This window comes from Neovison vison, chromosome 1 (genome assembly GCF_020171115.1).
Source record: "Neovison vison isolate M4711 chromosome 1, ASM_NN_V1, whole genome shotgun sequence".
Taxonomy (NCBI): domain Eukaryota; kingdom Metazoa; phylum Chordata; class Mammalia; order Carnivora; family Mustelidae; genus Neogale; species Neogale vison.
In genome coordinates this window covers 175,175,820-175,189,373 of record NC_058091.1, presented here as the reverse complement: position 1 = coordinate 175,189,373, position 13,554 = coordinate 175,175,820, and the positions used below count along the sequence as shown (strand labels likewise).

Here is a 13,554-nt window from a genome sequence, read left to right as displayed (position 1 = left end):
TGAAAAATGGCAAAGGAGATAAGAGAAGGGCTGAATGGAAATGAGAAGGTGCCTTTTCAAAGTAGGTTTAGTAAAGGAAAACAGAATTGGATAAATGTAGGGGAAAAACACCAGTGATGGTTTGTTTAAAGAGAGAGAAATACTGAGATAGAAAAGAAACATAAAATCCCAATGCTTGATGGATAAACACCAAATAAAGGCATAAGTAAATAGAATGGTGGGTGAAGAAAGCACTATTAAGTTGCACAGAGCCATGGTTCTTGACCACAATGAGTCCCCTCTCTCCTAGGGAAAACCTGGCAATGTTTAGAGACATTTTTAGTTCTCAAACTGACATTCTCAGTGGCTACTGGCATCTAGTTAGTAGACACCAGGGATGCTGCTGAAGATCCTACAATGCACAGGACAGCCTTCAACAACATAGAATTTTCTGCCCAAAAAGCCATGTTTGAGAAAGCCTCAGCTAGAGAGTAAAAGGTAGAGAAGAAAAGATGGAAACAGATCGGACCCTGTCATTCCTCTGTTCAAAACTGCAAAGCCTCCATCTTTTTTTTTTTAATAATTTTTTTTGAATTTATTTATTTTGAGAGAGAGAGAGAGCAAGCATAAATGGGGGATAAGGGACAGAGGGAAAAGCTGAGCAGGGATCCCAATGAGGGGCCTGAACCCAGGGTCCCAGGATCACGACCTGAGCTGAAGGCAGATGCTTAACCCTAAGACTGAGCCCCCCTGGCACCCTGAAAAGCTCCCATGTTACTCTAGGAGTTATGATCCTTACACATGTTTCCCCATCCCCCCGGGATCCCTACTCATCCTTCCTGCCTCACTGGCCTCTTGGCTATTCTGTAAACACGCAGGACACTGCTGTTTCTTCTACCTGGAAAAGTGCTCTCCTAGACACCCATACAGGACCCTCATTCACCTTCCAGCTTTTCTCTGATATTGCCATGTCTCTTTCTCGGCCAGGCTTATTCCAGACCATCCTAGTCACAGTTGTACCTCCTCCCCATGACGGTGTCCCCCATTAGAATCTTCTATTGTGTTCTAGCACTTTCTAGGATTTGACATAATTTGACAATTACTATGTCGGTCTGTTTTCCTCATCTCCATCCCACCCACTGTGTCAGCTCCATGAGGAATTTTGTTGGTCACTACAGGACCTGCTGCTAGGCAAGTGCCTGGCATACAGTAGGCTCCCAACAATTATTTGCTGAGTAAATGAATAAAGAGGCTCAGACAAATTCAAAGAATTGTAGCAACAATTACAGATACATTAAAGTGCTCACTCTATTCATGGGAACTGTCTTAAGGGCTTCACATATAGGTAGCCTTTGAATGTCTATAATTAGAGTAGAATCTCTATAACTAGGTAGAATTATAATTCCATTGCCATTTTAAGGAAGAAGTGAAGTCAGAGAGAGGTTAAGAAACATGTCCAACATTGCAAAGCAGAGCAATATGAAATGGTCCAGCTGAGAACCTGCCCTTTAAACGATGCCACCCTCTTTGGCAACAGAACCTCAGAATGTTTCTATACTAAAAGAAAAAGTAAGTCTAAATTATTTGTCAGGAACATCCAGCTTAGCCAATCAAGGAATAATCAAACTTACTCTTTATTCTACCCAAAAACTGAACAGATACAAACTTATCATTGCTATGTGAGCTTTAAGATTCCAAGTTATTTTCCAGTTATGTGTAGCTTGATCGCTGTCATGGAAAGTAAAAAAGCCACAGTTACCTAGATATCTTTTTCAGCGAATGTCAGTTTTTAGCAGGTTCAAGGAAGTTAAATTAAAATGTAGAAATTTTATACTAACCAAGGCTTGGTTGTCACAATGAATGTAAAACAGTAATGATTTATTTTAACAAATCTTAAAGAGAACAAGACCCGGTCGCTAATGGTTTTCAACTGTGTCCTTATTTCTTGGGTAACAGACGTGTCTCACGAAAGTGACGTCCGGTGTTGGCCGTTTGTGTTTTTATGATATGTTAACATCATATGTAAGAGCACTGCGTGTGGTACATAAACAATGAATCTTGGAACACTGAAACAATAAAATAAAATAAAATAAAATAAAATAAAATAAAATAAAATAAAATAAAATAAAGAATGCCATAATGGGAAATAACAAAGCAAGAAATGTCTGAGTTTCAAAGGCCTGCCCTCAAGTTCCTCTGATGTATCATTCCAGGCGTTAGCATATGTTTTACAAAGCAAATTTTCTAAGCACAGAGAAATCAATTAAAATGGAAAGCAACATGAATTTCCCTCCCATATTTGCATTCTCTGGGTAACATTATGGCCCTTTACACATTCCACATTGTTTTAGAGAGCCTTCTTTCTCCCCCATAGAAGGGGCTCCCTACGACAGATGACTTTCTTCAGGGCCAGGTCCTTGAGCTGATTCATGACTGTGTCCTTTATGGTCTTCAGCACAGGGTCCTACATGTACCAAGAATTCAATAAATCTTTCTTATTTTGTGAATTAATGAATGCGGGAAAATGTGAAAGCAAACAAGGAAAAATGCTGTTCTGGGAACAATTTTAAGAAAAGCATATGCTTAATTTACAATAGGTTCTGAAAATATTTTGTCCTATGCATGATGCACTCAAGCACTTACCATCTAAAAAAAATAAAATGTGGGGCGCCTGGGTGGCTCAATCAGTTGAGCGTCTGCCTTTGGCTCAGGTCATGATCCCAGGGTCCTGGAGTCGAGTTCCCCTTCGAGTCCCCTATCAGGCTTCTTGCTTGGTGAGGAGCCTGTTTCTCCTTCTGCCTGCCTCTTCCCCTGCTTGTGCTCTAACTTTCTCTGACAAATGAATTAAAAAAAAATCTTTAAAAAAAATATGAGAGTTAGCCTTAAGATACATGGGCATTCCATACTGTGGCAACAGTAGTAAAGTGTGAGTGTGTGTGTGTGTGTGTGTGTGTAGCAGAAGGAAACTGCTGATGAACTATCCACCGGGCCCCACCACCAGCATAAAAGGCATAAAATGTTCCTTCCTGTTTTTAGGCGGGTGAAGGGGCGGAAGGAGAGAGAGAATCTTAAGCAGACCCAAACCCAGCGCAGACCTGGACACAGGGCTCCATCTCATGATCCTGAGATCATGACCCTGAGATCATGACCTGAGCCTAAAGCAAGAGTTGGACACTTAACCGACTGAGCCACCCAGGCACCCCCTCTTTTTTTCCTTTTTGTAGAGGCAGGACTTGTAATCTTGACTATTAAGGAGCTGGGTTTCAAATAACTACCTGAAAATTAAAAACCAAAACAAAACACAAACAGTCATTTGTTTTGTCTCTTTTCCTGTGTTATTCTTACCTCCCCAAGATTCTCTAAGTTATTTGCAAAACCTTATTTTCTTATGAGCTGTTGTTCCAGGAGAAATATCCATGACTGTGTCAAACTTTCAAAGGGCTCTGTGATATGGAGGAAAAAATTAAGAACCATTGCTGCTAGGAAGTAATTGATCTGAGAGAGAGAGAGAGAGAGAGAGAATAAATATAATAATATACATATATTTATAAATATTTATATATAATAAGTGATATATTTATATTTATAATATAATATTATATAAATAAATATAATACATATCTATATATTTTACTTGGTATTTTTCTGCAGCATGAATATAGTTGGAAATTTTAGGATAAGATTTGATACTAGGCAAGAGGCAAAGAAATGCCAACATATCTGTTCGCTTTCATGTAGTACTGGAGAAGAAAATCTGTTGGAAATCATCAAATTTGCTTTCTCCAAGCAAGTATGGCATATATTACCTGAGAACCTATTTATAGTGTGCCAAACACTCTAGTAACTGACTCATTGGGCACAGGTATGTAATGTATCTCCACACACTATTCTACAAGTAAACATTTATCCCAAACACCAACTTGAAGTGTCATTTACAAAGGAAGAGGGAAGACAAAGACCATAAATATAAATTTTGCCTGAACAATGGTATCGTTTTTACCTAAAGTGAGGCTTAAAAGCCAAATTCATTTGGAATCTGCATGTCCTTCCATCTTCAAAAACAAAATATATATATATAGCAAATAAAGCAATATGTGTCCTGAGTTGACAGGACACCTTGTGAGCCTGCTTTGGCCATTACTTAGATATGTCCATTACCTCCTTTTAATTAATGTCACCTCTGTCTCTTAGTAAGAAGTGTTTACTCTGGGTTCTCAGGTCTTATGGGAAATGTTAGTCTAAAGCACTTCATCCTAAGGAACTAACTTTGCATAGAAAGAAAATATTTCTATCCGTATTATGCTGGAAAAACAAAGATTTTAGAAAAAGGTTGTTTTGTGTATCGCCCTTTTGTACGTGGGAAGAGGCGTTGCCTGAAAATTGCTTTCACTGAAATCAATATGAGAAATCTGTTTATAAAAATACACATGACCTTGTTAGTCATCTCAAAAAGTTGGTTTCTGGTAGACAGTTCAACAAGGTTTTCTCTTCATCAGTCATCGCAGAAAGCCATGAAACCCCAAACATCTCCAAAAATGTAGTGACAATTTGGTAACATCAAAAGAAATTGTTACCAAGACAATTTGGTAACATCAAAAGAAAATAAGGTTCTCAAATTCTTTTAAATTTATTTAAAGCAGGTGTACACAATACTAGATATCACCAAGTACCCATTTTAGCTGTTCCTTTATTTGCTGTTGTCATATAAAAAAGCTACGTAATGCTGTCATTAACACTTTTTTTGAATACTAAATAGGTCAAAAGTAATCCTGTAGCACCTATTTATTTGGAGAATGCAAATTTCAAGGTCTAACTGACTCATTAATTCTGCCTTGAGACTGATGTCCAAAACTCTGAGTGTAACTCAGGGAAAACAATGACTATTACCACAAAATAATAATAAACAACAAAACAAAATTAAAAAGATTTATTAACCTCATATAAAATTTTAAAAAGAGTGTCTGGTATATGAATGGATAAAGAAGATGTGGCATACACAGGTAATGGAATATTACTCAGCCATAAAAAGGATGAAACCTTGCCATTTGCAAGGACATGGATAGAGCTAGAGAGTATAAGGCTAACTGAAATGTCAGTTACAGGAAAACAAATACAATATGATTTCACTCACATGTGGAACTTAAGAAACAGAATAGAGGCGCCTGGGTGGCTCAGTGGGTTAACGCCTCTGCCTTCGGCTCAGGTCATGATCTCAGAGTCCTGGGATTGAGCCTCGCATCAGGCTCTCTGCTTGGCAGGGAGCCTGCTTCCCTCTCTCTCTCTGCCTGCCTCTCTGCCTACTTGTGACCTCTGTCTGTCAAATAAATAAATAAAATCTTAAAAAAAAAAAAGGTTAAAAAAATAAAAGAAACAGAACAAACTAATGAAGAATATAAACAGAAGAGACAAACAAGAGAATAGACTCTTTCAATACAAAGAACTGGTGGTGGCCAGAGGGGTGGAGGGTGGCAGGATGAAAGAAATAGATCAAGGGGATTAAGAGTTCGCTTATGCTGATCAACACTGAGAAAGGTACAGAATTGTGAATAATTATATTGAGCATCTGACGCAGATATAACACTGTATGTTAATCATACTTAAAGAAAAAAAAAAAAAGAAACTGTCCACAGATACTGCTGCTGAGAGTAAAAATTTGTATCAACTCCCTGAAAGACTGTTCATATGAATCAAAAACTCTAAAACTCCTACTCTTGACTTCTAAGAAAATGTAAACAACAAAACAAGTTAAGAAAAGTCACAGAACTGAGTGATTCAATTCCTAGACTCTAGTACTAAAATGTCTGGCATCAAAGACTTACTTCACTTACAAGTCAAGTGACCTTGGGCAAGTGACTTATCTCCAGCCTCTGTCTTCTTATCTGTAAAACTGTATAACAATATTACCTTTCTCATATGCGTGTTTTGGGCATCAGAAGATTTAATACAAACAAATATACTTAGTGAGTACGAGGCAGACAGTAAAAATCTCTTTTAGCTATTCTTATTGCCAGAGCTACTCTAAAAGTTTTTGTGATATTTAATAGCCACAGAAATTTATAAATTAATAGAATGTCCAACATTAGGGGAACATATAGCAGATCTACATACTCCTTATGATCTACTCCTCAACAAAGGAGAAAATATCCCTGCATATGGTTTCATAATTTTATATGACTTGACCCATGTTAAAAATATGCATACAAAAGGATCCAAAGGAAACACAGCAAAATGTCCAATATATCTACTTCTGTTGGGCATTCAGGATAATTTTAATTCTCTCCTGTATAATTTTTAGATTTTTCCAAGCTTTCTCTAGTATTCATATAGTCTGTTACTTCTGAAATCAGAAAGAAAAAAAAAAAAAGGAAATGAGTTCTTTAAAAAACTAATACCCATAGGTGTGGGTTTGGGGGAGGATTGATTAAGTAGAACATGGAGGATTTTTAGGACAATAAACATACCCTGTAAGATACCATGATGATGGACACATGTCCTCATGCATTTTCCCAAACCCGTAGAATGTACAACACTAACAGTGATATATCAATATAGACTCATCAGTTGGAATAAATGTACGACTCTAGTGGGAAATGTTGATAATGTGGGGGGGACACAGCGCATGTGTGGAGATAGAAGGTATTTGGGAAATCTCTGTGCCTTCACTTCAATGTTTCTGTGAACGTAAATCTGCTCTAAAAAAAAAAAAATCTTAGAAAATGAATTAAAATGGATTAAAAAAATTTTAGAGGAAAAAAGTACTATTTGTTGTTTACTCATCTTTTATTTTTAGCTTGACGTCAGTTATGCACATTTTAATCAGAACTGAATCAGCAGCCTACCGGAATTTTACCCCTCTAATTCTCAAAAATTGCCCAAGAAATTATCCAGGAACTAGATCTACAGAAGGATCTGTGGTTTAATTTGTTTGGGAAAATATGTTTTACTCAAACTTATATTACTCTTTTGCTGCATTTTGATTTACATACCTGAGATCCTTAGAGAAGTCAGGGTGGAAAAACTTAAGCCAGGTAACAATGAAACCTACTGCACTGGTTTTATTATATATTTACTTCACTATTGGCTAAGGCACATTATCTATTTATTACCTTAAGGCTGTTTGAATTTCCTATCAGCTAATTCCTTGAGTCTTGAATGATTTTAATGCATTGAAAACAGAGACAGTGAAAGATGGTTACTGGTTATCTTTATTTTCTCAGAACCGTTCTGCTCCTTCAGTAACATGCTAAGCCATCATGCTTAGGACAAGAAAAATTTCAAAAACATTTTGGTATTTGGTAAATATCCTTGAGTTTGAGGATGCAGACTGTCATATAAAGTAGCAAAAGTACAGCTATTGCAACGATTGAATGAACTGTGAAATTTCATTCATTCCCGACTTTAGAACTTGGGAAATACTCCAGAGATCATTCTCTATAATTTGTTCTAGTAATGAATTTTATATGCATGGACTTATTCACCAAAGAATACTTGGTAGGATTTCCTAAAGCAAGAAACTACAGAACTTCACTCAGCAAAGCCATTTAAAAAGCAGAAAAGATTTAAAAACAGAAACATTTTGCAGTTAATTGTTAATTCTATGACTTCTGTTTTCATCAGCCCCCAAATGGATCATTTCTAGTGGATTTTCAAACTTCTCAAAATTACACTTTTTTTAAAAGATTTTATTTATATATTTGAGAGAGAGAATGAGAGAGAGAGTGCATGAGAAGGGGGGAGGGTCAGAGGGAGAAGCAGACTCCCCACTGAGCAGGGAACCCAATGACCTGGGTGAAAGGCAGTCCCTTAAGCAAATGAGCCACCCAGGTGCCCCTCAAAGTTAAACTTAAGTTTAATTTATTTCCCTGTATGACCTCATATGGAAGATCATGGGTGTTTACCAATCCACAGGCACAGTACTGACCTAACTTCCCACCTAAGGAGTCTGACCACTGAGTTGGTCTAGGGCACAGAAAGAATAATTCATCTTAACTGGGTCCTCTCTGAGAGACATATGTATTCACAAAGCTTAGCAATAAATAAATAAATTTTATATAGACATATAATTTTATACATAGATATACACACATATATACAGATACATGTAATTATATGTATCAAATATTTTAAATTTAATAAATTTATTAAACAAATAAATAGTATATGCATATATTCAACCCATTAGCAGTGCTTACTTCAAGTTGTAAAATGAAACACTACAAACATGTTCAAAGTTATAATCAGTCAAAACTAAAAGAGAATATAGCTAGAGCAGCAATGAATTTTGTTCCCAAATTAAAGGCTCTTTACTACATATTCCAGTCTCTGTCTAACCAATAAGATCTGTGATACCATATTAACACTAACATTTGAGGCAAAACAGTTCACCAGTGAGATCTTCCTAAAAGAACAGGCATATTGGTACCCAAAGATATCAGATTATTTGACAACTATTTTTAAAGAGTAATGACTCTTTTTTCTATACTTCTTAATAATAATAATAAAAAAGATATACTTACATCTAATAAGCCAGTAATGGCTAATTTCATCCCTAAAACTCTAGAGTTTTATCCCAATTTTTTTTATGTGCAGAAAAAAGCATCATGGAATAATACTGTATTATTATTGCATGTAACAATGCTATTTCCTATTAATTTCTTCCCCTCTCTACTCTTCCAATAAAACCCACATCTCAAAGATCTAAAATCTTCTTTTTGACTATTCATCCCGCCAAGGATTTATCCTTCATGAGAAACTCCAATATTCAGTTGTAGGACTCGGATATGTGAGGCACTGATTCACTTGTATTAATCATGACAATCTAAGTAAATTGTAAGTTCCTTAAAATTCTTACCTTACCATCGTTTTTAAGCTGCTTCTTTTTTTCATCAAAGGCTGACTATCTTACTAAGTACATGGCAAATGTCACCATATACATCTACATACACTAATTCTTATTCTCAATTCTGTTTTTTATTCTCAAGCCTGTTAGACCAGAGTCAGAGTGGCCACTAAGAAGAATGCCTTTTCACACTATTGATGTTCAAAGACAGGAAAAATGCATCCCAAGCTACTGCTTTGAGTTCACTGGGACCAGAATCTACAACTTGCTCATTTTGGTAGTCATACAAAGATAATATAGTACTTGGCACATAGTAGGCACTGAATAAATATGTTGAATTATACTTCAGGATTTTCCATTATACTACAGAAGATCAAAAGACCCTTATTATTTCTGAAAAGTCATGTTATTTAAGATTTTACTATTTGCTGAGGATAGAATAAAACTGCCCTTAGACTTTGCAAAAATGCTGTTCATCATCTTCCAATATATAATCCAATTGCGAATGATGAAGCAGTGGATAAGTAAATAGCTAATCATAACTCAGTATAATGCGGAGTTTTGTTCTAATTAGTACAATGTTTCTAGCATGTTCGAATCTACTCCAATACCTGAATATTCTGATGACTCAAGTCCAGAGAACTTCTAAAAAGAAAAAGCCATTTTGAAATAACCTCAAAGGTCCAAAGCTGTTGGCGCAGAATTTATGCAAAAAAAAAGAATATTCAAAAAAGGATACTGCATTTTAGAATAGAAGAAGCAAAAAAAACAAAAACAAAAACAAATACTATACAGTGACTAACATAGTGATCTAGTCATAATCAGCTTTTTAAAAATTTTCTAATTTCTGCTCCAAGTTAGTAAGAAGTGTCTGCTAATTTATGTCAAGATATGGCATGGCCTAAGGGCACAGCATTGCCAATAAAGGAATTAGAATTCTAAGTATAACAGTTTATGTTTTTAATACACAGCAGTGGCAAGCTGACAGAATACTGAATGTAACGATGAAGAGTGAGGTTCAGAGCTGCAAATCATAGCTACAGAGACCAACAAGTTCTGTGATTTTACAAAGTTTTAAGTTACCCCTCCATTCAAAACTCCATCAAAGGCATGTTCAATCACACGCGCAGTACTATCTTAAAAAGATAAATGCTGGACAACTGCAAGATGTCATAAGTTAAACATGCCCTATAAATACTTTTCTCAAAATAACTATCATTCACATTATATAAAAGGCCAGGGTTCTGAGATTTGGCCTTGGTAGACACAATTCCAAGTGCAAACTCTGGACAATGATAGCCTCAAGAAAGTAATTAGCAACCGCATCACAGCCTTTATCATTCATAAATTTCACTCTCAGGGTAAGATTTTTCCACAAACAGGCCCTGGCAGCCAATCAAAGATCCCAAAGCATTAAGTCAAAATTTTATCTCTCAATCTGTCCGGAAGATAGATCCTTTCATTTACTTGGTTGTACATTATTTACGTTTCCCCATACGTTTTGTCCATGACCTGTTTTTGTTTTTGCCCTTAGGGAAGGCTCAAATAAAAGAAGACATAGAAAGAGTGAGAGATCTGCATATTTCCTGACTGACCTCTTCGTGATTCTAATGAAGAGCCCTAGGGAGGTTAAAAGTTTTCACCCTCTATCTACCTGGTCTCCAGATGTCTACAAGATAATGAGCCCCAGAAGAACCAGGACTCTGCAGTTTCTCCTTATTTATTCTGTCTAAAATAGACAGTGGAGTGACACATCATAATAGAAGGAAGTATGTGCCCACAGAGGCAGAGTTTTGACTGCCTTTCTCTTAATTTCAGCCTCTTCCCCAAGACAACAAACACCTTACTTTGCTGATGTAGGCTTCCCACATCCCCCACCGGTAGAAACCTCAACGACTATAAAGCACAGTTCTGCCAAGGGGAGCAAGCCCAAATTTGCTCATTTTTTAAAACGCCATAATGTTTCAGATGGAAACACAGCCTGCCAAAGATGTCAAATAAAAGAATAACAAAGAAGAAACAAACAGCATCTTTAGACTTGAATTGCAATGCATAGCCTCGCCATCTGTCAACCAGTTGTGAAGCAATGATCCCACGGATGCCCTGTGCACACGGGCAAGTTAGATCCTTGCACCCATCATCTGTGTCAGTCCCCACTCTCAGGACCTCAGTGGTAATTACGTTCTGTCTCTGGAACAACCTGCAGAAATGGCATGAGCCACTGGCAAACCCAACCCTGCCACTGAATGGGCCATTTTCACAGGTTTTCATTTGGTAACAAATGCGGAGCTCGGTTCCTAGAGGGGATGGGAAATCCGGGGAGTGGGGGAGTTGGGCTGGGGAAGGTGGGGGTGGAAAGGGGACCCTTTCTTAACGTTTGTATGGGAAACTGGACAGAGGAGGGCCATCTCCAGAGGCCAGGCAGCCAATCCACCCCCCAGTCTCCTCCCCCTTGGCCTCAGAAAACAGAAATACAATTTTGGACCTCGAGTAGGTACCACTCCTTCCCTTCCCCGTCGCGGCCACCACCTTAGAAGTTACAGGCTTCGCCCTCGCACAACTGCGGGTGCGGACTCCCTGACCGAGAGCCAAACCAGCCAGCCTTCGCGAGCGGAACCGCGGGCTCTCGGACTCCGCCAGCAGCTCCGCGACGCCACGCGCTGCCGGCTGGGCAGGCTCGCGGGAGACCCCACCTTTCCCACCCGGCCCTCCTCCCCCCACCCCCGCCGCCGGGAGCAGCAGCCTGACTTACGCAGCCTCAACCCCGGCACCGCCTTGGCTTCCTTGGATCCCAATGACAGGGGTAGGGGTGGGAGGGCACACGTGGAACGGAGGGTCAGGGTGAGGCGGGGAGCGGGAAAGAACGAGACAGTCCGGTTCCCAAGAGCCAGGACGCAAGTGGCAAGACCCTGCTGCACGCCCACCACACACACGAACACGCTCACCGACGCGCCCCAGGTTCAATGCCAAGTGTCTACAAGATGGGAGGCAGGAAGGAGGTGGGGTGGAGGGAAGGCCCGGAGTTACTGGGAGCGGCATTCGGAGAGCTGAGGATGCTTCAGGAACTGCCAAAGTGAGAAAGTCCCAGACCCCCACCGTCTCCATCCCCAAGTCTCGGCTCCCCTGCCTGCCTCCCGGGTCGTCTTCCTTCCAGCCGGGCTCCAGAGGCGGGGAGGAGAGTGGGAGCCAAGCTTCCCCTGGGCTGCCCTCCCCGGCCTGGCCCAGGGCCCGGAACCCGGCCCCCCTCCAGCCCGGGATTGGGGAGATTGCCAGGCAAGGAGCGACTTGCCAAAGGGCTCTGGGGGAGCAAGAGGGCAGGACAGGAGCATTTTGCACGCTCTGGCCCGGCTGCTCATTTCTTCCTCTGTCGACACACCCCCAGTGTGCCCCCTTCCCGGACATTACACGCACACAGAAACCGAGACACGCACGCGTTCGCCCTTCCCACCGTCCCAGGTCCATCGATTAAAACACTAGTTGATTTCCTCCTGATTAAAAAGAAATAAAAAAAAAAAAAAAGTGCAACAACTGTTCTCCGGAGTCGCCCGAGCAAAGAAAGTCCGTCTGCGGGCGTCTTTCTATAGTTTTCCAGGAGTTAAGAAAACCGGCGGTCTCCAGTGAAAACGGGACCGGAGCCCCGAGGGGGCGAAAGGTGACGAACCCCTTCCCCACCCCCGAGCCTCTCACCTCCTTAAGTTCCTTGGCCACGTCCTTCAGGTCGCCCAGGACTAATTCCAGGTCCTCCACGATGATCTTGATCTGCTCCTTCACCTTGGTTTTGGAGGCTGCCGGCGGTCCCTCGGCTGGAGAGGACGAGGAGGGGGTCCCCTTGGACTTGGCTGACATTCTCTGGGGGCAGGCGAGGCAGGTCAGCACAGGCGGGCGAGCGGAGGCTGCTGCGCGCCCCCGTCCCTGGCGCTGCTGCGGCCGCCGCGATCCCCCCACATCCTGGACGCTCCTTGGGCAGCGGCGGGTGGCTGCGCTCGGCGCTCGGCAGGGCGGCCGCACCGTGGTGCTGCCATCAACTCCCCGAGACGCGGCGCTCGGCGCGGGGCTGCAGACGGGCGAGCAGCGCGCCTGCGCCTCCTCCCGCCGCCGCCCGCCGCTCTCGCGCACACACGCGCTCGCTCCCCGCCCGCCGCGCCCGGGGCTGCCAGCTGCAGTCCCAGCCGCCCGGCCCTCCGGGAGCCCTGGCCCCGCACCTGGGCGCCCGAGCGCTCCGTGCCCTGCCCCACCCCGGCCTCGAACCTGAGCTGCCCTCGTCTCCGCAGCCCGAGGTGGGCTTTCTCACGGCTGGCCCCGCCGGCTTCCTTCTCGCCCGCGGGCAGAGCCATGGAGCCCCGGCACACTTTGTGACAACATGCAGAGAACCACAGTAGGGCCGGCAGTTGGATTTGGGGGTGGGGGGAGGGGGTAGAAAAGCTACCCTAGGTGTTTACCCAGGACCAGAGTGTGTTCGGAAGGCCTCCAGTCACTCTCCTGGTGACCTGCGAGTTAAACGGAGGGGTGCCTACTTCTGCATGAGAGAGGGAGAGATGTGCCTAAGTGATGAGCCCTCGCCCCCTGGAATAATGAAATTCAACCAATACTCTTGAAAGAGTTTGCCTAATCCTGCTGATTCCACAAAACTAACAGCGGATTTATTAATTTCAAGTCTTCACACCAAAAATTCCCTGGGGAGACTGTCTGAGTCATCTTGGCTGTACTTATCTGGGACAGCTCCTCTTTTCTTTTTT

The 13,554-nt window shown here is 41.5% G+C and overlaps 1 protein-coding gene across 5 annotated transcripts in view; it reads right to left on the bottom strand.

The window, feature by feature from the left end:
• The window catches only part of PRR16 (proline rich 16), a 309,225-nt gene extending 295,900 nt beyond the window's left edge, over window positions 1-13,325 (bottom strand). For 4 of the 5 annotated variants that reach the window (XR_006386155.1, XR_006386156.1, XM_044263490.1 and 1 more), the window contains exons 1-2: window positions 13,258-13,325; window positions 12,506-12,667 (exon numbers count right to left, since the gene is read on the bottom strand). Coding sequence is in view for 2 of the 5 variants with exons in the window: in XM_044263490.1 (XP_044119425.1) it covers window positions 12,506-12,664 (159 nt within the window). In the remaining 3 variants the exon portion in view is untranslated. Of the gene's footprint in view, window positions 1-11,570; window positions 11,791-12,505; window positions 12,668-13,257 lie in introns of those variants that run through there. The other variant, XM_044263500.1, reaches the window with a different exon arrangement.
• Window positions 13,326-13,554: the final 229 nt, after the last annotated feature.